At 40.0% G+C, this 26,405-nt stretch overlaps 1 protein-coding gene across 1 annotated transcript in view; it reads left to right on the top strand.

Annotated features, from left to right (window-relative positions):
• Positions 1-26,405, top strand: part of LOC140738654 (uncharacterized) — a 98,723-nt gene that overhangs the window by 50,437 nt on the left and 21,881 nt on the right. The window contains exons 22-34 of the mRNA XM_073066273.1: positions 48-186; positions 1,249-1,353; positions 1,466-1,657; positions 3,413-3,649; positions 4,431-4,587; positions 4,841-4,966; positions 6,229-6,367; positions 14,607-14,638; positions 16,497-18,008; positions 22,451-23,059; positions 23,165-23,397; positions 24,148-24,331; positions 24,448-24,664. Coding sequence (XP_072922374.1) covers positions 48-186; positions 1,249-1,353; positions 1,466-1,657; positions 3,413-3,649; positions 4,431-4,587; positions 4,841-4,966; positions 6,229-6,367; positions 14,607-14,638; positions 16,497-18,008; positions 22,451-23,059; positions 23,165-23,397; positions 24,148-24,331; positions 24,448-24,664 — 3,882 coding nt within the window. The remainder of the gene's footprint in view (positions 1-47; positions 187-1,248; positions 1,354-1,465; positions 1,658-3,412; positions 3,650-4,430; positions 4,588-4,840; positions 4,967-6,228; positions 6,368-14,606; positions 14,639-16,496; positions 18,009-22,450; positions 23,060-23,164; positions 23,398-24,147; positions 24,332-24,447; positions 24,665-26,405) is intronic.

Consider the following 26,405-nt stretch of genomic DNA (forward strand, 5'->3'; position numbering starts at 1 on the left):
GATCTTCTGAATGTACTCACCATGGCTGTGCTCTCTTCATATTGCAGCACGTGCCAGGGCGGCTTGTGGAGCTGTACCAATAAAATATGCCCAAGGACTTGCGAAGTTTATGGTGATGGCCACTATAAAACCTTCGATGGGAAAAGATATGTCTATGACGGAAATTGCGAATATATTTTTGTTGAGGTACATAAGCTTCATATACTATTTCCATAATTCATAACAGATATGACTAAATACACATCAGTAACAAATGAGAGAACACTATCAAACTCAGTTCAGTTTCTATGATTTCCTTGATGGACTAATAATGGGGATGCAGAATAAGTTAAAACTTTTGGAGCTCAGAAAGCAGAAAATACTCCTGGTGATTTGTGGCCTACTCTAATGAAGTCACACTGCATATTACATGCGCACTTCATTTATTTATCCTTCACTAAGATTATCATACAAGCCAAGATACAAAGTAAAAACTGAAAACTCATTGTGGCAAGGCAATATTCCTGTTGTATAAGGAAACATAGGAAAAAAAATTAAATGACAAACTTCCTGGGGAACTGTGCTAAGGCTGATTCATTACTAGTTAGCTGTATAATCTTTGAACTGAATATTTACACAAAAAATATGATTATTATTGGTGATAAGTAACTTATGCTATATCCACTTCTGATGGCTGCGCTTAGAGGCAGCTAATAGGCTCTTATGGCCCATGAACATAGTTTCATAAGATGCTGTGTGTCACAGGACTTTATGCTGGAGATCCAAATGCAAATATTATTTGTCTTACTGCGACCAAAGCCTTGCTTTATAATTCCTACCTACCTACTTACTGCCTGTGACACCGCTGGTGTTTAGGGCAGCAGTGAAGTTCCTCCATCTCTGGCATTGTTCAGGGCTTCCTTCAATGTTTTCACTACTGTCAGTCATGCAAGTCCCGTGTGGAGACTCAGGATACTGTTGCACTCAGATGTGGAAGGATTCTTCATTGCTGTTTGTGTAACAGCTTTGTTATCCAGTTGGGGTTGTTAGCCCCTGAACCTGGAAGACTAGTGGACCACTCTTAATCTGGACTCTACCCTTTGACCTTTTGGCATGGGTAGCCCTACCAAGAGCCGAAGCATAAAGCCCTGACTCTAGCCAGCATAACTCTTTGGGTCATGGAGGCAAGCAAGCCACCAAACCGCGACAAGGTTGTACTCCTCTTGAAGGTTAATAATTCCTGTTCTGGATTTATTACTTTACTCTTAGGACCAATGTAATCGTCAAGAAGGCACTCTCCAAATTCTCACAGAGAATGTTCCCTGCTGTGAAAGAGGAATGACATGCTCGAGAAACACCAGAATTTTACTTGAGGTGTTATTTCTTTTTAACTTTCATCACATATTTTCTGCATTGGAATGTTCTTACAATATTTTGGCAAGAAACATGTATCACTGGACACCAATATTTTATTCTGTTTGTACAGGGTAAGGAAATTATTCTAACTGATAACCGAGTGGTGACAACTGAGAAGTTTATAAATGATACACAATGTACAGTGAATTCTTATTCACTTCATACTGTTGGACTCTATTTGATCCTTGCCTTTTCCAATGGCATCACTGTGATATGGGATAAAAAAACAAGACTTTCAATCACACTGGACTCAAGATGGAAAGTAAGTATGAATTGAAAACTAAAATATTCTTCTTTATTCTTGTTGATCATGACAAGAAACACACTAAAAAAATGAGTTGCTAGCTACCAAAGAGTTTTATTATAAGCACACTTGGTGGTTTCTGGCCCAGGGTTGTACTTCAAAACAGCATGGGTAATATAGTGGTTAGCACAACGCTTTCTAGTACCAGCAACCCGGGACCAATTCCCACTGCTGTCTACAGGAGCTCATACATTCTCCTCATGACCACAAGGGTTTACTCCAGGCGCTCTGGTTTCCTCCCACAGTCCAAAGACTGCTGGTTAGTAGGTTAATTTGGTCATTGTGTTACGAATGTGGAGCAACTCTGAGGGGCCGAAGGGTGCAAAGTCGCCCCCTCCTTTTTGAGAATCGCAGGATCGCTATTATTTCGGGTCTGAGACCCAGGAAATGAGAGAGATACACATCATGTCAATAATGAGAGAGGGAGATGCAGGATCACAGCAAAGGCAGTTGTTATAGACAACACAGAATACACAAGGTTTGGAATGTCTCCTAACAGAAAGCGGAACGGAACCACTGATTACTGCTATTGTCTCTTGGAGAAGGAATTGTGTATTGAGTACTGTACTATTCATTGAAACCCCTCAGGGGACAACCAGAGTGGTCTGGTTGAGGGATTGCATCATCCCAACCTGACTGACATCTGAGACCCCGTGAGTGAGGATAAAAGGAGGGTCTGGGGAAACACCCCTCAGACACACCAGGAGAAACACTAGAAATCCAGTGACAGCGTTTTATAGCGAAGCCGGTGAGAGCTCGTGTGTGTCCTCCCTTGCCTGGGTGGCGGGCTCATCACGGAAGAACGGTTTAACTAAAGGAGAGGTCACACTTGAACGGCCACAACTACGAGACACCGACTGATCGAAATCATAAAGGAAGGTTGGCAAAACACTTAGCGGTAACTGTTCCCATTCTCCTATCTCTCTCTCTCTCTCCAACAATTGCAACACAGCGACAAACAAACGACGGCAGCCTGTGTGAACTGCAGCGAACTTTATATTTCCATTGGACAATTCATTATCCCCTAGACAACGATAGAGCTTATTTCTTATTGATTATTATTATACCCGCACTTTTAGGTTTAGTATTGACGACATATATTATCTGTATATTTGCATTGATATTATTTTTGTGTATTTTTACTAATAAATACTGTTAAAAATAGTATCATCAGACTCCAACGGACGCCTCTATCTTTGCTGGTAAGTAACCCAGTTACGGGGTTCGTAACAACTGTAAATTGTCCCATGATCAGGCTAGGATTAAATCGGAGCGGCATGGCTTGAAAGGCTGGGAGGGCCTACTCCACCCTGTTTCTGAATGAATGAATAAATAACTTAAATAGATAAAAACATTCAAAAAAATGTCCTTGAAAATTATTAAATACATTTTATATGCATTACTGTGAGAGGCAGGAAATTTCAGTAATTTGATTCTGAAATAAAAATGCTATAATGCTCTTATCTTCAAGATCCTCAAAAGACTATACTTCACTCAGGATGTTTAACACAGCTACAATGATCAAGAACTTCCAATAATATACTTACCAAGTCATTGTTGGCACAAACTTTCTCAATTACACTTGCCAAATGAACACTAGGTGCAAACCGTAAATAAATGCCTGCAGTGGATAATCTGTACTATTAAACAGATATAAATGTGCAAATGATAATTCCCAAAATTTATTTTCATAATGTAATATTTCTATTAAAGAATAGAGTGTGTGGTCTATGTGGGAACTTCAACGATGATGTCTCAGATGATATGACAACAAAAGGGAATTCCTTGGTGTCTAACGCGGTGGTTTTTGGAAACAGCTGGAAGTCCATGACATGCTCAGATACAGTCAATCAAACATCGCCATGTGAGAGAAACCCATATTGTTCAGCATGGTCATTGAGGAAGTGTGACATAATTAAACACAGCATGTTTCAATCATGCCACAGCAAGGTACGTCTGCTGAAAAAATCTGCTTTATTTGAGTTGGGGATCCGAAATGATGTCAAACATTAATTCAAATATGGTCACAAAGCTCCTTGAAAGCTGGAACTTAAGAAGGGGAAGAAAAGAAGCATCACTATAAATCATTTCACAGTCTCAGAACATCTTAAAAGTATTGTAATATCATGAAGTACTCTTGTACTATCAAACATGTTTGAAAATATGGAAATAATTTTGTTGTTCTGTATATGCTTATGATTAAACAGGAACTGCGAAGTGTTCCATTTTCTTTAATGATGTTGCTCGAAAGATAATTATTAGCTGGCACGACAAGACAATCTTTATTTTTCTCCAATAATGCCAGTGGGTGTTTTATCTCCTCTCAAAACAGAAGAAGGAGTCTGAACTTAACATCAGCTTGGACTAGTCAGAGGGCTAGTTTTCCAGCAGTATAGTAGCACTACCTCACCACACATGCACATCTACCCACTACCCAATGCAAACAAACACCTCTTCCCTCCCATGCCCCAATACATAATCCCCATACTTTTCCACTACACTGCACTGGAATTTCTGCCTAACTATGCACTCGAGACTGGAATTGGTTTCTAACTTTAACTCATATAGAGTCAAGGCAACTATCCATGAAATCAAACTGGCACCACACAAATAATATTAGCCATGTTTACTTGTATTGTCCTCTGACAAAAAAGATAAAAAAGCATTCCTTTGAATTTTATCTCACAGTTGTGTTATATTTTACAATTCTTATGTTTATTTACCTTTTCAGGTTGACCCAACTCCATATTACAAAGCTTGTGTTGAGGAGGCTTGTGCCTGTGATTTGGAAGGAAAATACCTGGGATTCTGTACTGCTGTAGCAATGTATGCAGAGGCTTGCAATAAGGCGGGTGTGTGTGTTGACTGGAGAACGCCTGATCGATGTCGTAAGTCAAAAGTGCCTCAATAATAGAAGGGCCATTTTTCACATTTCTTAATAACAATATTAACAGCAAGTGAATGCATCAGATGAGTTTTTTTATAAAATAGATTATCTTAAAGTAATCAATTATATTTGTCATCTGATTCAGTTTTTAAAAGCTGAACAGTTTTATTATACGACTTGATTAGATGGTTACATTTATACTTGAATTAATTACTGGTAATAAAGTATTAACCAGTCAGTACCTTATATTGCAGCTGTGTACTGTGACTATTTTAACACTCCTGGTGATTGCAGCTGGCACTATAAACCATGTGGAACTTTAACAGCAAGAACATGCTCCGACCATGAAATTAGAAAGAAGTTTTCAGCAGTTCTTGAAGGTTGTATATAAATTCTAACTTATTTGTTGTTCATTGTTGAATCGTAAGTGTATTCCGGCTGAGAGGATGCATTTCTTAAAACACAGAGGAGTTGAGAGATTCAGGAAAGAATGCAGAGTTGAAGCCAGGATCAAATCAACTTTTTGAATGGTGGGACATGGTCAGGGGATCATCAGGCCGCATGCGCTCCTGAATACCAAGACAAATCTTGGCTTGTCTGCGGAGCAGTGCATCTTGCTTTTGGTGCAATTAACTACCTCGCAGAATAGAATTGTTCTGGCACATAGACGGCTGAATATTAAAACAACCACTCAACAAACAATTGTAGCTGCTTAAAGATCAGTGACAGCGAACTAAATTAAAAGCAGCAGAGTACATAGCGAAACTGCAGGATGTACAGATCTGATCATTTGAGCAACTTACTTGGTTAGAAGTAGTGGTTTTTAAATTACAATGTGATAAATGTGTAAATGTAAATAGAATGTAATGTGTAAAAGTCTTAAGCACCTACATATAAGCTAGGGTGCCTAAGAACTTTGCACAGTACCGTAATCAACTGTGATCTTTTCAAAGGGGTTTATTCATATTTAATACCTGTCAATGGCACAGATCGATCAGTCCACATCACTGTGCACAGTATGAAACACTATCTAAATACTCTATTGTAATGGTGCTACAAAAATTAAGTATGAAAATATTTCTGAAAGAATCAAACTTTAAAACTATCATTTATGGCATCCAGTAGGAGCATTTAAGTTTCACACTCTCAGGATGTGTATAAGTACGTCACAGCCAAGAAGATACTTCTAAGCAAGAGTTACTTATGTAGCATAGGAAACAGCAGTGTATTTAAACATCAGGCTCCCATAGACAGCAGAGATTACAAGCAGAGAATTGATTTATTTGAATATATTTAATATAATTTAATACTATTTTCCACATAATTATTAGTTATAGTTTAAACATAAACATATAAAGCAAAAAAGGTACAGGAAGGGGTTCCCAACCTTTTCTTATGCCATAAACTAATACCATTAAGCAAGGGGTCTGTGGACCCCAGGTTAGGAAACCCTGCTACACCCAAGCAAGCTGAATCTGACAGAGAAAAGGCCTCACTGCTCATTTCCTACATTACTCTTAATTTTGTTTCAAGCTTCTTGGATTTACAAGTTTTCATTTGCTTTCTAATAGAATTAATTTGGGAGAATGTAACAGAAGAATTAGTGAATCATGTAGATCTTGTTACTTTCTATTAAATATAGGTTGTTATGCACAATGCCCTAAGGCTCGTCCTTACCTGGACGAAAACACAATGAAGTGTGTGAAGTTGTCTGATTGTACTTGTTATTATAATGGGGAAATATTGAATCCTGGTGAAGAAAGAAATGACTGCAGAAATTGGTAAGGATTCACTTAATGATATTTTCCAGGAATAAATTAGTATTTATTTGTAGCATAATACAATTTTAGAACTGCAATAAAGATTTATCTAAATAGGAAGATGATGTTTGATACATTAAGTTGCCAAACTTCATGAAGTGAAAAGGAGGGAAGCAATCTACCAATTGCTCTTGCTAAGAGAGATAATTTATCATGTGCTTTTTATGTGCTAACTTGATTACATGTGGTACCTTCAAAATGAGGCTTCATACAGAGGTCTCATTTGTACTAATATACGTACTGTGCTTTGCACCTTGGTCCCTGAAGAACATTGTTTCATTTAGCTGTATACATGTGTACGGTTGAATCACAATAGACTTGAACTTGAAGATAAAACGTCAGTATGTAATGGTCTGGGTTGATCTGACCCAAAAGACCCAAACTAATTTCTGTGTCTAGGAGATGTGGGAATAAGTTTACAAGCACAACAAAGTAACTTAAACCTAATTTATTATCATAATATAGAGAGCACAAATAAACCATACAAAATACGATGTAGTTAGTTACAAATATTCAACAAGATTTAAGCGTTCATTATTCTTGGTCTTCACTTGTCATTGATTGTCACTGTTATCAGGGGAACTCCAAATTCTGGGTCCATCTTAGATACTGGTCACAATCCCTCGGTCTAGGTGAAGCCCCAAGAACTGAATGAAAGGTGCTTCAATGAATAAGGGTTCAATCCATAAGCATAGCAAGACACACAGAGACAGGCATACTATTTGATCTTTTGTTCTCATGCCACTAACTCAGCACGGTTTCTTGCATTCAAACAACTCATGTGTTCATCGACAAACATTTTTGTGCCACTGTGCCTGATGCCAAGGAAGACTCCAAGAGTTATCAGCAAAAGTTAGACATAAACAAACATACAGTCTTTAACTTGTACAGACACCTTACATACTGCGAGTGCACAAAGAGTTAAAGTGTCATTTGGAGCTGTTCAGACTTTCATCCAATATTTGATCAGATTTACTACACCACAATACATTCCGCCCCTTTGAATGTCTGAATAGACCTTCTGCTTAAAACGAAGAATACATACTAATATCCCTTGGATGATTGAAAACTAATATTATCACAATTATTAATTATACAGATCCAATTACTAACTGTAACATTCACATTAAAATATATGTCCTCATCCTTAAGGGGCGTTCACAACTTCTTGCTAACAATTAAACAGAATGAATAAGATTTATAAACATCACATTGTGTTCAGGCATACAAGAGTTAGATTACAATTATAGACCCTCAATTAGCACAACTAGCACATAATCACATAATGTACATTTTTCATGAAACAATAATACTATTTTCATAAATCACAAGGTTATCAGTGGCTTGTCAACTCCCCTCAAAAGAAGTCCAATATCCAACAAAACACAAGACAAGCATTAAAACAGAACAAAGCAACATTCCAGCAGGAACCTTTAAAAACAAAAGCCGAGAGATAGTTAGAAATATTTTCATTCTCTCGGAGTCTATTTACCCTTATCCACACACATTGGTTGGGTCTGTCCTCGTACCATCACCCACTATGCATTTCCTTGTCTGTCAGCAATAACTTCACCCGCCACTGGAGCGGAAGGCGAATATGTCACAAACACTGTACCCCCCCACCGGAAGAACTGAATCGGCTCTTTATCAGCTCGTTCAGTTGTGCCATCAGGAACAAAAGGAATAAATTGTCCTGTCATTAACAAAAGGGGAGTACATTCAAGGGGTGATTGTTCAAATTATACAAAGGATGGGGGAAGAACAGGTAACCATCGAGACCAGGTATGGGCAGGAGTAAGTAAACAAACTTGTTATTTTTAATAGGCCATTCATTCATTCATTCAATCAGACCACTGGCCTGAAGATAATAGGGGACATAGAGGATCCAGGTACACCATTAGAAACAGCCCACTCTTGTGCCCTGGAACCCGTAAAGTGTGAACCATTATTTCAAGGGGATTGCGGTATGCAGAAAAGAGATGTTCTAATCCCTGAAGGGTACCACCCTGATTAGCTTTAACAGCAGGGATTGCCATAAAAAAAAGAGGAGTCCACCATAGTGAGAATGTACTGGCAGTGCTTCAGTAAAGGGAGGGGAACAATGTAATCTATCTGTCAAATCTGAACAGGAGCACACCCACAGAGAATAGCAGCCAAGGGCCATTTTATAAGCAGTTAATCCCTAATTTCTAAACATAGTCCACAATTCCCTACCACAGTACAAGCTATATCAGCGGGAAGAATGATCCTTATGGCCTAGACCACTCCATGGCACCCTGTACCCCCAAATAACCAGAAGATTCATGGATCCACCAAGCAAGGGGGTTGTGATCAATGTATTAAGGGCTTCAGAAGCCTCCTCTTCAGAGGATCCCTGCAATAGCACATCATCTACGTAGCAAGCTACACAGAGAACTACTCAGTGGGGTATCTAAGGTATGGCAGGTATGGCTTGTGCCCTGGGCGCCACTGAGCAGTTTCTATTAAAGTCAGACAAGCCATCCTCAGATAGGGAAAAAAGAATTTTCTTCAGATGTATGATCTGTCTTTGATTATCATGGGTGAGAAGCACTAGGATCGCCTTATTTCAGAAGACCATGAAACGTTTCTTCATGAAGAAGAAGGAAAGTGGAGCTGAAGGATGGAAGAGACGGAAGTTGGGGGCAGAGGAAGCCAAGAAGTCAAACAGGTTCTTCATGCCTTTCTTTGAAAAGCCCAGAACAAGTAGTTCCGCACGCTCCATGGAGTCGCCTGCACCTGCTACGTTTGTTAGAATCCGAAGGTGGATCAGGATCAAGTGCATCAGAAGCCAAGGAGGAAGTCAAGTCAGATAAATCCGAATATGATGAGATTAAGAGTGAGGCTGCCACAGAGAACATGGACATGATGGGAGGGGAAGATGATGGTGATGGTGGTGATGTTGAGTTTATTGACGAGATTGAACGTGACGACACTGAACCTAGTGAACTGGATGGAGTCAAAGAGCCTCGAATTGTCATACCAGAAGTGATTGAACAGCATGACATTGGACTTCTAAAGTTCAACAAGGATACTGGAAAAGCAATTCTGCCTGATGCGTTGAGAACAGAAATAATAAAGCTGGGTTTGAAGTATTTCCAGAACAGTGAGGGGCCTTTCCTACCAACAGGTAACCGCTCAATGAACCAAACGTGGTTCAAGAGGAAATTGAGAAATGGTCGTGGTGAGGAAGTGACTCACTCATGGCTGGTCTATTCCCCTTCTAAAAAGTCTGCATTTTGTATCTGTTGTCTTCTCTATTCCCGGTCAGACCATCAATCCTCATTGATGCAGGAAAGTGGATTCAACCAGTGGAAAGCACCTGAAAGGATTAATGTTCATGAAAATGCCAAGAATCATCAGGAATGCTTCACACAGTGGAAAGAAATGGAAAGAAATTTAGCTGGAAACAGAGGAGTTATTGACACAGTATTTCAGTCACAGATTGAGAAGGAAAAGCAGAAGTGGCGTGATATCTTGACAAGAATCTTTCACTGCATAAAATTCCTTGCGACTCAGAACCTGGCTTTGCGAGGACACGGAGTCATTTCAGCTAGACGATGACTCCAATGTGGGAAATTTCCTTGGCTTACTGAAACTACTGGATATCTTTGACTCATAAAAGTCATAAAAGAACACCTCACTCATTTGGAAAGTCATCCTGGATCCACGTCTTATCTTTCACCGGGTGTCCAGAACGAATTCATCCACATGATGGAATCCATTGTTCACCAGAGTTTACTGGGAAGCATTCGTAAAGCCAAGTACTCTGGTCTCATGTTCAACTCGACTCCTGATCAGGCACACATGAGCAGATGTCAGAAGTAGTGAGGTATGTGGAAGTTGATTTTGAGAAGAAAACATTCCGTGTTAGAGAGTCCTTCCTTGGTTTTATCCAGATAAGCCAGAAGGATGCAGAGAGCTTGGTTGAATACATCTTGAAACAGCTAGAGAAGGACGAAATGAAGCTACAAGATTGTCATTCACAGTGCTATGACAACGCCGCTGTGATGGCTGGACACAGAAGTGGTGTTCATCAAAGATTAAGTGAGAAAAACAACCTGGCAATGTTTGTGAATTGCGACAATCACTCACTCAACTTGATGGGTGTACATGCAGCTAAGCAGGATACAATGATGGTCACATTTTTTAAGAACCATCGAAGCTCTCTCGTTCAACACAGCTCCGGGAAAAAGTCAAAAACGCCGTGCCTGTGGTTGTTAAGTCGGAGTCCGAAACCAGGTGGAGTGGAAGGACAGAACGGAAGCAGTGAAGCCCATCAACAAGTACCTTGAGGAGATACTTCAAGTTCTCCAGGACACGATAGACAAGAAAACGAGACCAGTGAAACAAGAAGTGACGCAAGGCCGCTGTACAACCAGATGTTGAGTTATGATTTTCTGGTTTTGCTAGGATTTTGGAACAAAGTACTCATTAGCATTGACCATATTCAAAAGAGGCTGCATTATCCTAGCATGAATTTCCACGATGCTGCCCTGGATTTGAAAGCCCTCCGAGATCACTTTTATGATGAAAGAGAAGTGATGGCCAGTGAGTCACTTGAAGAAGGAGTCGGTCTCTGTCAAGAATGGAATATTGAAGTTGAAAGACGTCAGAGACGAAAGAAACAAATGGTGAGAACTCGAGAGACACTGGGTTAACAGCTAAGGAGGAAATGGAAAGAGTCATGAAGGGAACACTCAAACATCTTCACAGAGAAATAGATGAAAGGTTCGCTCGTTTGCACGACACTGACGCCAAGTTTGGGTTCCTTCTCGAAGTCCAGGGATTGAGTTGCGGCTCTGACAATAACGACCTAAAGAAGAAGTGTGAAAATTTGGGCAAATTGTACAGCTCTGATGTTGATGGACAGCAGCTATATGTATGAAGAAATTTTGGATTGCAGAATGTTGCTATCAAGGCGGATCAACATGAAAATATCAAGACCTGAAGAGCTTCTTGAATTTATTGTTCAGTATGGAGATGAGAGCGTCTTCCTCAATCTTCGCATTGCTATTCAGATAATTCTAACCATCACAGTTTCCATCGCCAGCTCTGAGAGATCATTCAGCAAGTTAGAACTAATACTTTCATATTTGAGAGCCTCCATGGGCCAAGGCAGACTCTGTGATCTTGCTCTGCTGAGTGTAGAAAGAGAAGAAACTGAAAAAACTGACTTTGATCCTATCATAGACCAATTTGCATCAGTGAAAGCAAGGAAGGTGCAGTTATAATTTTCATGTAGTGCCATAATTTATTAATTAAAAGATTAATGAGCTTGACTTGTATTTTTGAGCTGATACTATGGTAAATCTATCTAAAAGATGGGTACACGAGGAAATCTGCAGATGCTGGAAATTCAAGCAACACACACAAAATGCTGGTGGAACACAGCAGGCCAGGCAGCATCTATAGGGAGAAGCACTGTCGACGTTTTGGGCCGAGACCAGGGCGCAATTTCAGTGCTTGCCGTAAGCGCTCTTTTCCATAGATATGCCCCTGCCTGTACCACCACACTATGGGAAGTAGTCGTACTGTATATATATCCCTCTGGAAACCGTGTACTGTATAGGTGAACTGGAGGACATTCCATCTAAAAGCAAACTGAGATTGCTCGGCAATAGAGATGGAAAAGGCAGCCTGAGCCAAATCAATAACAGCATAACTATTAGTCCCAATCCGATGTCAGGGCCACCGAAGTGCAACCAGTCCCTTTGAGCTATTAAATGCAATCCACAATGCTCACAGGATAACACATAAAGAACGCCAGTAGGTACTATGCACTGTCATTTTTTTTCTCCCTTTAGCAGAGACAGAAACATTTCCTTCTACTTAAAACGGGAAGAGGAGTCATTGATACCCGCTGCTGAGACACAGCCGTCAGTTGCTTTGCAGCATTCCGGGATTTAAAAGCAGCCTTAACCTTCACCAGTTCCTAATCTATATCTGACCCTTCAAATTGGTCTGCTAGTGTATGCAACAGTCTGACCCTCAGCTGGCCCTAAAAGAGCCGAGACGCCTTTGCGCCGTCCCCATTCCATCAATTGGCTGCACAACGTCAGGGCCGTTTTTATTATTATAAATGGCAGATTGTACAGGTATTGCCATATCCAGAAGGCATGAAATAGCCTCGGAGGGTCCAGGGACATGGAGACGCGCCCTAATCCAAAGCAGCAGGATAGCGAGCAGGAACAGCGCGTATTAGCGTTGCCCACGAGGAGAGTTCAGCTCTGTCAATCTGACCAGCCCACAATTCAGTCAAGTCCAATGAGTCCGTCATTAATAAATCCAACTGAGAGGTGGGTGAATCAGCTGGGTAAAGCTTCCCCTGGCCTCTGACTCAGCCTTTGGGCTAAATCCTGTAATTTGGTAGTAATGTAGTTATGGATAGTGTTCTCAGTGGTGGTAGGGGCAGTCGCAGCAGGTTTGATTTTGTTCATCTGCAATCCGGCGTTCCTCTTTAACTCCTACACATTTGAGGGAGCGCGGCCTCGATTACATTGCTCTCGTCCCCGCCCGAATCATCATCATTCCAGATATCCCCATCCCAGGCATCTGGATTCTGCAGGAGCAGAGATTGGACCTTTACAGGATCTACGGTCATACAACTGCGCCGCCTGCATTATTTGCATCACATTCGCCATAGCAACTTGTTTAACGCTTGGCACGTTCTTCCGCTGCGGGTGCCGTTTCGTTTAAAACAGTGTTCTGAAGACTCGAAGAGTCCAACTCGCGCTGCAGTGGCGGAATTTCCTCAGTCTGCTGGGCTCTCTCAGTATTTGATTGTCACAGCACAGTCATAAAATACACCACACTTGAGGGAGAGAATCCCGCTTAAAGGGAAAAGCTACATGCTTAAAAGCATTGCAGACGGAAACTTAACATCAGACAATTCAGCAAATGCCTTCTCCCAACATCAGGGAGGAAGTCATTTACACAGATCATTAGAAGGTGACCTAAACCCTTCAGAGTTATCTGTCCATCTGGGGTCCTGATAAGTCTGGGCTACAGTACAGCTCAACTTGCTTGTTACCACCACAGTTTGCTGGACCCTGCTCGCAGTGCCAAAGGTGTATGGGCCGGGTTGATCAGACCCAAAAGACCCAAACTAATTTGAGTGTCCAAGAGATGTGGTTAAAAACATGCAAGCACAACAAACTAACAAGCCTAATTTATTGTCATAAAATAGAAAGCACAAATAAACCAAACAAAATACTATGTAGTAAGTCATAAGGATTTCCACAAAGGTTTCAGGGCTCACAATTCTTAGTCTCCACTTGACTGCTGCTGTCACTGGGGGACTTGATTGCCGCTGTTGTCCAAATTCCAACTTGTGAAATCACCCTGGGTACATCCTAGGCACCAATTGCGATCGCTAGGTCTAGGTGAAGTCCCCAGAATTGAGCGAAAAGTGCCTCAGTTATGTAGGGGTTCAATCCACAAGCATAGCAAGACACAGAGACAGACAAATTATTTGATCTTTTGTTCTCATGCCACTAACTCAGCACGGTTTCTTTCATTCAAGCAACTCCTGTTCATCGACAGACATTTTTGTGCCACTGTGCCTGATGCCAAGGAAGACTCCAAGAGTTATCAGCAAACGTTAGACATAAACAATTATACAGTGTTTAACTTGTACAGACACCTTGACACCTTACATACTGCGAGTGCACAAAGAGTTAAAGTGTCACTTGGAGCTTTTCAGACTTTCATCCAATATGTATATAAAATATATATTGGACAAAATTTAATACGCCACAACACACAGTAATTGTAAAGTTCGCTGCATCTTCATACAGAAGTCCCATCAATGAACTCTGACCTTAAAGATTTAAGATTAGCTTTATTTGTTAAATGCACATGGAAATGTTGAAACATACAGTGAATGTGTTGGTATCTGCACTGTTGTATATGGTAACATTTATGTACTTTGAACTTCAGCCAAATCATCAAAAGAAGTTCCAGTCAAGCTTTTTTTAATTGTTACTTAGTTTGTCTGAAAGTACTTACCTTCCCAAATAAAAACTAGTCATGAGACCTTGTATTTTCCTCCATGAGACTTTCTCAATTGGAAACAATCAAAACAAACTCACCACTAAGGAAATATTTTAGTAGCTAAGTAATTATTCTGCTGATAATTTGTTGAGGCTGAAATCATGACACTTATTTTTTTCTGTTCCAGTACCTGCATTGAAGGAAAAATAATCTGTACAGGTAATTTTAGTAAAATATGAATGAGTGATTGAATGGATACTATTATCCTCCAAGCTGTTAATTTAGTATAAGCCTTTTATGTACTTAATCCCTCTGCAATGTTAACAATCTGTGTATGGTTAAGATAAATGGCAATCTGTCAATCAACACAGTCTATAAGGTGTAACCATTGTTGATTCAATAGATTTACACAAAGAATAGACAACTAATCGGTCACAAAAGCAGCCACTTTAAATTTCTCAAATTCAAACATGGCATGTTCCAACTATGGGAAAGAAAATATTGCTGGACCTGCTTGCATGTGCTTATTACCAAGAATCCTCAATTTTGATTGGGATTTTTAATGAGACAATTTCAGTTTTCTCAGATTAATTGTGTAGATTTGCCTTGGCATCAAAAAGTTGGAAAAGTCAAAGTTCAAAGTACATTTACTATCAAGTACATATAAATTATACAACCTTGAGATTCATCTACTTACAAGCAGCCACAAAATAAGAAACTTGAAAGAACCCAATTTTAAAAAATCTATGCCCAAAGCACAGAAGAGAAACGATAAAAACAAGCAACATCGTTCAGAACAAAAGTCAATAATGTTCATACTATAAATGTGGATGAAATTATGTGTGGCAACAATTTCAGCACTTAAGTTCTTTGGGTGAACCTGTCGCAGTGATTAAGCCCAGGAGTTCATAAATACCAGCATTAGCCAATGTTCAGTATGTTTACCAACTTCATCATTATCATCTGGCAATCCACTGCAGATGCTCAGCATGACAAGAGTGCTTAGACACAGCTGATGGTATTAAATTGCTTAAATGACATAACCCATGACTGCATGGGTTTCCTCCCACATTCCAAAGGCGTTTGGGTTGTAGGCTAATTAGTCACATTATGTCCGCTAATTGGGCAGCACAGGCTCATTAGGCCAAAAGGTCCTGTTACTGTGCTGTATCTCTAAATAAATATAAATAACTAAATAAAACACTCATTCTCAATCAAAATCTAGCACTATAACTTTAATTAACAAATGCTATTTTAGATCTCAAGATTCTAATGAAACATAACATGCCCTTGTCCTATTAGAATGTCAAATAATTTTAATCAATATTTGTCCCTTATGTAATCCTATTTTAGGTAGTGTTCAGTCTTATCCACAATATTATTGCTGGTGTTCTTTAAGTTAAAGTTAAAGTCCATCCTGACCCATATAGACTCATCAGGCCGGTGCTTATGCTGGTTTCCATGGCGTGAAGTGACTGAGGGTACGAGACTCACACCCTCCCCCCCCCCCCACCACCCGGATAAGACGCCAGTCTATCGCGAGGTTGACCCCCAGCATTTTGCCAGTACTCATTTTCAGCTGGGTGGACTGGAGCAGTGTGTGGTTAAGTGCCCTGCTCAAGTAAACAACATGCTGCCTCGGCTGGGGCTCAAACTCACAACATTCAGATCACTAGTCCAATGCCTTAACCACTTGGCCACATGCCACACTGGTGTTTATTAAAACTTACCCTTAATGTTTTCAAAGTTTCATTAATTCAATCCAAGTTTCGAAATGCAGATTAATAACAGAAAACGTTGAAAATACTCATTGATCAGATAGCATCTGTGGAGAGAGAATAAGATGCAACTTGATCTACTAAACTTGCATAAGGATCAGTTAGAGTTAGAAACAACAATTTTTAAGTAATGGATGGATAGAACAATCTCTCATGTAGACTAATATCTGAGAAAAACTGAATGAGTTAAGTGGTGGAGATACTGGCTAAGAGATAGAGGCCAGAGAATGACAGAACATAACAGATTTATCTCAGGAAGTTTCTTTTTATTTATAATACATTGTCATGTTGCTGTTTAGACATTCCTACTACAACAACGGAAATGTCAACAACTGCGAGTCTTCCTCCCACAACAACTGTAGAGTCAACAGCCACGAGTCCCCCTACCACAACAACCAAGACGTCAACAGCCACAAGTCCCCCTACCACAACAACTGAAGAGTCAACAGCCACAAGTCTTCCCACAACAACCAAGACATCAACAGCCACGAGTCTCCCTACCACAACAACTGAAGAGTCAACAGCCACAAGTCTTCCCACAACAACCAAGACATCAACAGCCACGAGTCTCCCTACCACAACAACTGAAGAGTCAACAGCCACAAGTCTTCCCACAACAACCAAGACGTCAACAGCCACAAGTCTTCCCACAACAACCAAGACGTCAACAGCCACAAGTCTTCCCACAACAACCAAGACGTCAACAGCCACAAGTCTTCCCACAACAACCAAGATGTCAACAGCCACAAGTCTTCCCACAACAACCAAGATGTCAACAGCCACAAGTCTTCCCACAACAACCAAGACATCAACAGCCACGAGTCTCCCTACCACAACAACTGAAGAGTCAACAGCCACAACTCTTCCCACAACAACCAAGACGTCAACAGCCACAAGTCTTCCCACAACAACCAAGATGTCAACAGCCACAAGTCTTCCCACAACAACCAAGATGTCAACAGCCACAAGTCTTCCCACAACAACCAAGACGTCAACAGCCACGAGTCTCCCTCCCACAACAACTGAAGAATCAACAGCCATAAGTCTTCCCACAACAACCAAGACGTCAACAGCCACAAGTCTTCCCACAACAACCAAGACGTCAACAGCCACAAGTCTTCCCACAACAACCAAGATGTCAACAGCCATACGTCTTCCCACAACAACCAAGACGTCAACAGCCACAAGTCTTCCCACAACAACCAAGACGTCAACAGCCACGAGTCTCCCTACCACAACAACTGAAGAGTCAACAGCCACAAGTCTTCCCACAACAACCAAGACGTCAACAGCCACAAGTCTTCCCACAACAACCAAGACGTCAACAGCCACGAGTCTCCCTACCACAACAACTGAAGAGTCAACAGCCACAAGTCTTCCCACAACAACCAAGACGTCAACAGCCACAAGTCTTCCCACAACAACCAAGACGTCAACAGCCACGAGTCTCCCTACCACAACAACTGAAGAGTCAACAGCCACAACTCTTCCCACAACAACCAAGACGTCAACAGCCACAAGTCTTCCCACAACAACCAAGACGTCAACAGCCACAAGTCTTCCCACAACAACCAAGACGTCAACAGCCACAAGTCTTCCCACAACAACCAAGACGTCAACAGCCACAAGTCTTCCCACAACAACTGAAGAGTCAACAGCCACAAGTCTTCCCACAACAACCAAGACATCAACAGCCACAAGTCTTTCCACAACAACCAAGATATCAACAGTCACGAGTCTTCCTACCACAACCAAACTTTCAACAGCCACAAGCCCTTTTACCACAACAACTAAAACGCCAACATCCACAGGTAAATAGATAAATAATATTGTTTGAAAATTATATGATAAGACTCCAAAGCCTATCCAGAAAGGCACGGGTGCTTCTCCCAATCATTTTAATGCTTTCAGGTATGGATACAGAGTATGATATTCACAGCCTCCTTTGTTCATTCTAACTTTTGTTTACCTCTCTGGCATGAACAGTATGTAAGGAATCCATGCAGCTAAATTTCTTTGGATGGTTTAACCTTATATGCCATTTAAATGTCGAAAGTGCCAAAAAATTCATAATCCGCATAGTTAAATCAAATGATGTACCTAAAAATAGTACCTGAGAAAACAATATGTTCTTTCAAGACAATTAAATACTATGCTGTCATCTGTGTAGGAAAATTTGCTTGAATGAAGCAGGATCCCATGAATTACAGCAAGGTATATGAACAAGTCATGTGTTTTCAGATGTTAGCAGAGGGATAAATATTTATCAGGTCACTAACTGATCTATTTTTCTTAAAGAAAATGCATGGCGTCATTTACATCCACTTGAGAAGTAAAGTCACGTTTTATGATCTTGTAAAGATGACAACTTCATCTTACATCTTTGCCATAAATGTGATTTCAATGCACGGCCTTCAGATTTGAGAATAAAAATGACTCAACACCAATGTTCCCTCGAAGGCGTGCGCGCGTACACACACATCTTTTGTTACCACCTCTCAAAGGAATTTAAACTATGCACAAAAGTTGTCACCCCCTACCTCATTGGCATTTTAAGTATACTTCACAATTGTACACAATCACATTTCCTTTTCCAATTTCTGATGTGGACAGTGTTGAAAATATGGAGTTTGCAATGATTTGTTTGCAGAGTTTAGAACTGGTTTATTTATGCTGTTTTATTGAAGTAATTATTTACTGCGCACTTCATGTTGTCACTGGGCAAAAAAATTGCACAGCATCATATTTTTGCGCACACTGGTTATTACAAATTAGTGGGAGCATTGCTCAAAATCATTGTCTCAAAAGCTAGCAGGGTTCCACTGTGAAGCTTCATTTCTCTTGTGCAATACAACTGTCCAGTTTGCAAGCTAATGGTCTGTTTACCCAAGACACCAGGCAATTGTAGTCAACTCAGTCAATCCTCAAGCAGTGCATTAACAGATACAGTTAACTCTTCAGGTTCTAGGACTTTCACTTCACTTTGCTGAGTGTTGGCAGCATTTGTTGGCTTTTTAAAAAAATTTCAGATTTCCCACATCTGCAGTTGTCCCAATTTTGGGCAAAGTTTACAGTCAGCTCCAGAGACCAAGCAATGGCCATCCACAGCAGGGACTGGGCAAAAGTCGTCAACTCTAAGACATTGGCAACGACCATGCCCGATTCTGTATCCTAAAAAAAAGAACAATGCCTGATATGCAGAGAGCACATCTGTTTGCAGTTCCCCTCCAGTTCACACAGCATACTAACTTGCAAATATCTCTCTATTCCTTCACTTTTGCTAGATTTGATTTTTTTTACTTCCCACCTCAAAACCTTAAGAAAGTGCTCACAAAAAAAGGTCTCTTCTTTCTCAAAGGCATTTAAGACTTAGGCAATAAGTCCTGGCTTTGCTGGTGGATCCTTAGACCAAAAGATGATTTTAAAATGCCTGAGAAGTCAGGTAATCACAATCAGCCATGGAGCTGGACATGTAATCTTAGTCCAGGCTGGACAAGGAGCCTCATTTGGGGCAACACTTTGTAAGACTGAGTGTTACTTGACTGAAGTAGATAGCAGTGCACAGGAAAACTTTAGAGTACTTCAGATGAAATTTGAGGATGAATCTTGTTGACTAATGGCCAACAGTTGTGCCTCCTGGACTGTCAGAGAGCTGACAAATTGTCAAAGACTATTTTTGGGATGGGCTTTCATTTTACAACACCAGAAAACTCAAGATGTCATGCAGTTGATAGGGTAGCTTAGAAAGCGTATATTGTGTTTGGCCTTCATTAATCTGGGATTGAGCTCAAAAGCCCCAAGGTAATGTTACAGCTCTATAAAACGTTGATTGGACCACACGCTATAAAGTGTTGATTGGAATATTGCGTTCAGTTCTGAATGCTTCATTATAGGAAAGATGTAGAAACTTTAGAGAGGGTGCAGAAATTTACCAGGATGCTGTCTGGATTACATAGCATGATTTATTAGGAAAAATTGAGTGAACGATGGCTTTTCTCTTTGGAGTGAAGGAAGTTGAGAGGTGACTTGATAGAAGTGTACAAATTGATAAAAGGCATACATCAAGTGGATAGCTAGTGAAGCTTTCTCAGGGAAAAAATGGTTAATACCAGGGGGCATTAATTTAAGGTGATTGGAGGAAAGTATAGGAGGGATGTCAGAGTTAAAGCTTTTTGATTTATGTAAATGACATGTCCACAATATGAGATTGCATTCTTGAAAAACTCAGATTTCTCTCTTTTTGCACACAGACCATACTCACTCAGACTGGTAAGCTCTTCACAAGGTTGCAGTCACAATGATGTCATCAAAGTAACATTGGGATATCTTGCAGCACCAGGTCCATTGCTCTTTGCCAAATTGCTGGAGCTGATGAGATGCCAAAGACAAAATGACTATACTGGAACAGTTCCTTGTAAGTGTTGATTGTGAGGAACTTCCTGCTTGACTCTTCATTCTACATTTGTAGATAGGCTTGTGACAAGTCAATCTTTGAAAACCATTTCCCACTTGCCGAAGATTCAGAGATGTCTTCTATTCGTGACGGGCAACACTGCACAGTATGCAGTACCAGGTTAATGCTCACCTCAAAATCCCTACATATGCAAACGGCTCCAGCCTTCACTTTCTTGATTTCCGAGACAATGTGCATGGCTCAATCACTCCACTCGGCCTTGGAGGGAATTCCAGATGCCTCGAGCTCTGCAGTTCAGCATCGACTTAAGGACACAGTGCATGAGGCACTGAATGCGCTTTGTGGAATCTTGTTGTTGCTGCTTCATCCAGTTCAATTCTGGCCCTCATGCCTCTGAGTTTACCAATATCCTTCTCAAACACCTTCTCATTAGCATTAAGCATCTTGCCAATCTCTGGTTAGCGCTACCATCTGAGCAGCCATTGCCTGTTGATGCCACATTGGCTACTTTGACTGAGTGCCTGTCTAATTGCATTTTTCTCAACCATTCACATCTGAAAAGTGATGGCCCTCCATTTTTCAATACTTAAAGCTCTAACTGTTGTGTTTGGCCTCCATACTTCACATTTACTTGTAGTTTCCTTTGGGAGACACTTGTTCGCCTGTGTAAATCTTTAGCATCACTGAGGTCTTCTCTATTGGTATCTTAGAAAACAGTCTGTTGCAGTCAGCCTCTGGAATTATGGACAAAGTTCACCCTGTATCCAGTTCCATTTTCAGTTTTACATTGCACATACTTTTGCAGTTCTAGGCATGACAGTTCACCTTTGTAAGACTCTTATTATGTCTGATTCTGTTTTATATTTGGTAACTTTATGCATTTTTTGTGCTTGAGACTGTTCATTCAGTTGTGATTTTTGTCTGCCTTGCACATTCTCTCAATGTGACCTTGTCTGTGACACTCTGCAGACTTTTTCTTTGAACCAATTGTCATTTGCATCATAGGAAGATTTGCCACATTGATAGTATCTTTGGCTTTTTGCACCAATCAGAGGCATGTTGTGCATTTTGCATTCTAATCTCCTTTTCTGTAGTTCTGCTGCATCACTTGCTGCAGTCTCTAACAATATTGCAATGGTGAATACTAGTTTTAAGATTAGGTCTCTTTCGGACGGTAGCCTCCTTTGATTGCTTTGACAATGCATGCAACATGCAAGCCTATCCCTTAATGCATCAGAAAGTCCATCTCTAAAGTCACAGTACTGGGAAAGGTTGCACAGTTCCGCAGAGTGTTCAGAAATGCTTTCATCCTTTGGTTCCTTTTGTAAAATCTAAATCTCTCAGATATAGCCAGCTGTTTAGGACTCAAATGATTCTGTAAAATTGTAACAATTTCATCAAATGTATTGCTTGCTGGCTTTTCAGGGGTTCCTAGGTTGTGTAAGAGGCTCTACATTCTTGGGACCATTAGGCTAAGAAGTGTAGGGGCTTTCTTTTGCTCCTCCACGTTGTTTGCATTTTGTCAACTTTCCCGAATGAAGCCATCGCTACGTATTTTCACTTTGAATTCAGCGTGTAGACAACTGATCGATACATAGTTTTAAGAGGAGTTGGGGAGAGGTGTCAGTGCTCCAAAAGAAACAGATCCATACATTACAGAAAGCAACAGGACTTTTATCACTCAAAACAATTTTCAATTACTATCTGTTACCATTTGGTGAAATCAAATTTATGCATAATAAATTAATAGAAAACTTGAAATACTCAGTTAAATCTGAGAAAGTCATTTTGTAAATATTTCCTTTAACTATGTTTTCCTTTTCTCATTTCTTACTACAGAAGGATGTTCAACATGGTCAAAATGGTATAATGAAAATACGCCTAGTCTTCAAACGAGATCAGACACTGAATTATTGAATCAATTGCCTAAGCCATTATGTCCGTACCCTAATTCTAATATTACTGATATTCAATGTGAAGCTGTCAAATTTCCTCAGATTCCAATAAGTGAGATGCAGGATAATGTGACATGTGATAAAGAGATAGGCCTTGTTTGTACCTATAATCCAGAGACATCTAAAGATTTGATGTGTTTGGACTACAGGATTAGAGTTTGCTGTGTTCCTTATACACCAAGTTCCAGCAGTGCAGCACCCACAACAGTCATGACCACAAACAACACAGTCCCAACAATACCAAGCACTACCTCCCTCCAAAAATCTGAATCAAGCTCCGTCACCTTGATTCCAACCACCATCACGACCACCGTCCTGTCAACGCAATCTACCTCCACAGTAGCCACCTCCATCCTGACTACAGTAAACAACACCCTCCCAACTACGCTGACCACCTCTGCCCCACAAACGTGTGTAGCAGATTCTAAACCTACATGTCAGAAGTCTTTAATAATTCTCAATGAAAACGGCTGTGAGAAGTGGGATTGTTATTGTAAGTACATTTTATATACACTATTACATAAATTAACTTCCAATTAAAATATTTATTGAATCATTGACTTGTCTGTCTGTACCTAAACAATTTTTATGCTTTCAGGTGAATGTTTAATTTGGGGAGATCCTCATTATCTCACATTTGGTGGCACACAGTACGATTTCTTTGAGAACTGTACTTACACCCTTGTGGAAGAACGGGTGCCAAAATACAATTTTTCCATACTAGTCGATAATTATTTTTGTTTTCCTGGCATCGACTTATCTTGTGCAAGAGGGTTGACCATCCTTTATAATGCAAATTCTGTAATTATCCAGACTAATGACAAGAGACATGTAAGTGAATTATTACTGAACAACAAATGCTTATACATTGTCTGTTATTGAATTGGTTCATGACTCATCACAAAACAGTGATGAACCTGAAAACAGAAGTCTGCGAAACGAGATAGGTTTTAAGGATGAAATATAGAGATCTGGGAAAAGTTAACAGAGCATCCATGGGTGTTTTGTTTTGTAACTGCTGAACATAAGACAAATTGAAAACAAAAGCACGGAGCCGGGAATAATGCATCTTAGTTAATTTTAACTTCAAGTGAGGCAGACACATTTGACATATGCCATCTATGTACTTTAACATACAGTACATCCCACAGTGCATTTTGTAAATAACAAAAAAATGCTTAGTCAAATAATATATTTACAATATTACTCAAATATTATTAAATATTAAATACATAACAATGGGAGATCCAAGCATGGTGCTGTTTTAGGCTATTTTACCAAAAGGGGTGATGCACAAATACGAAGATGTAGGAGCACCATTTTCTTGAGGGATGCTATTATTGGAGATTTTGGATGAGGTGAGGGAGCATAGAGGTTGAGACAAGCCACAGAAGTCATTAAAGAAAATGTCAAATACAAACGTTTGTATTTTAATTTGGAACTTCATATAAAGAACAAAGAGAAAGCAGAACCTAGAGCAAGCTGGCGTCTATTCAGCCATTCAAGTACAAGAGGAGATTACATTTAGTTCAGGGTGACATATATCAGCTGTTTAAGGATTTATGATGTTTATCTTTACAGATAACTTTTGATGATAAAGTTGTGACTGCTCCCTACAGTTCAAATGGAATTAACATACAATCAGAAAATGAAAGAATATATATTACTATTCCTGACATCCTTGTGAACATAATGGCCTCTGGAAATACCTTTCAAATTAGATTATCACAAAAGTACTTCCTGAATAATACTCAAGGACAGTGTGGTAAGTCTGATTGATGTAATGGAAGATTAAATGAGATGTTAAAACATTTATTAGCAAGGTTGCTAATGCCATGTAGTTTCTCTCAAACTGACAATAGCACAACTTCTTCCCCAAAGGCTCTTGCTTGGATAATGCAGTGGACGAATGCAGGAGGAGGAGCGGGGAAATAATGCCCACAGACTGCTGCCACGTTACTGCAAATGACTGGAAGGTTTCCGATCCGAATAAGCCATACTGTGAATCAGCTCCTATGGATTTGCCTTGTACTCCTCCTCCAAATCCCCCTCCGCCTTGCAAGCCAAAATTCCCACTTTGCAACATACTTTTAGAAAAGTATGCGAACTACTTCCTCTTTTTTATTCAATGGAAATAAGTAAAATGTCAATGACTTTATCTGCTAAAGGCTAATGTACAGATGAAGTTAATGTGGTTGCAGCAACTATGATATATCTAACAAGTTCTGAATGCATTTATTAAAGCAGAAAACTATTTCCAAACCAATACTAAAAATTGCCAAATGACATAACAAAGATTATTTCCATTCTGATAAATCTCAACTGAACTGCACCAGGATTCTGGACTGTATACCGCAGCCAAATGTCCGCATGCATCAGCTGTAGGGAACATCTGGCATGGAGCCCCTACTGCTTATTTTGCTTAATTGTTTCCAAAACGACCACAGGATATCGGAGCAGAATTAAGCCATTTGGTCCATCGAGTCTGCTCTGCCATTTCATCATGGTTGATCCATTTTTCCTCTTAGCTCCAATCTTCTGCCTTCTGCCTAAATCCCTTCATGCCGACTAATCAAGCTGTGGCAATGAATTTCTCAAATTCACCGCTCTCTGCCTAAAGGAATTCCTCCTCATCTAAAAGGATGACCCTCTGTTCTGAGACTGTGTCCTCTGGTCTTAGACTCCCCCACCACTGGAAATATCCTCTCCACATCCACTCTATTGTGGCCTTTCAACATTCGATAGTTTCAATGAAGTCACCCCTCATTCTTCTGAATTCCAGCAAGTAGAGGCCCAAAGCCGTCAAACCCTCCTTGTATGAGAAGTTTCCTAAATTTAATAAACTTTTCTAAGTTTATTAAATGAATCCTCTAAGTTACATGTGGTACTTCCAGCCTTCAAGTTCATGGAAACTTCACAGAAAAAGTTCATTTTAAATTTCCTGTACTGATTAATAAACAGTTGAAAATCAGCATAAACTTGAAAATTATCAATTATATTGTCTTTAACAAACGTTCCAGAATCCATTTGATAATGCAGTTTCTAAATCTTATTTTTACAAAATTGTAATGTTATGGCATTTGGTAAAAGTGTTTTTCAGCCAATAAGTGGTTTTATTTAAGGGGCAGAAGATATTTATTGAATACCTTTAATTTTAAACTGTCAGCAATGATTTGAAAAAGCTAATCTTTGAAATAATTCTTTCTCCGCCGAATGCCCAGTTGATAAAGATAGTATTTCAACAAATCATATAACCTATAAGAATATGATTTGCTCTGTTTGTTAATACAGCTGACCTCTAGAATCATGGTGTAATTCAGCACAAAGTAGGTTTTCCAGCCAACAATAACCTAGCTGCCCATTGTCCCTATCTACATTAATCCCATTTGCCTGCAGGTTTGTAGATTTCTAACCCTTGGGAATTCAAGTACTTGTCAGAATGTTTCTTATATGCTATGAGAGCATCCACCTGTGTTATTACTTCTGACAGCACACTGAAACTGCTCTGTGGATATTTTAAAAATTACCTCTTGGGTTCCTTTAAACCACTTACTCTCACATTAAACCCGTGCCCTCATGATTTTGACACCCCCACCATACAAGATTCTTACTATCTATCCTTTTGCATAATTTTATAAGATCATAAGATATAGGAGCAGAATTAGGCCATTTGGCCCATTGAATCTGCTGCACCATTTCATCATGGCTGATCTATTTCCCTCTCAGCGCCAGTCTCCTGCCCTTTCCCCATATCCCTTCATGCCCTGACTAATCAAGGATCTATCCTCAGCCTTAAATTCAATATACCCAATGACTTGGCCGCCACAACCACCTGTAGC

This window comes from Hemitrygon akajei, chromosome 14 (genome assembly GCF_048418815.1).
Source record: "Hemitrygon akajei chromosome 14, sHemAka1.3, whole genome shotgun sequence".
NCBI classification, from domain to species: domain Eukaryota; kingdom Metazoa; phylum Chordata; class Chondrichthyes; order Myliobatiformes; family Dasyatidae; genus Hemitrygon; species Hemitrygon akajei.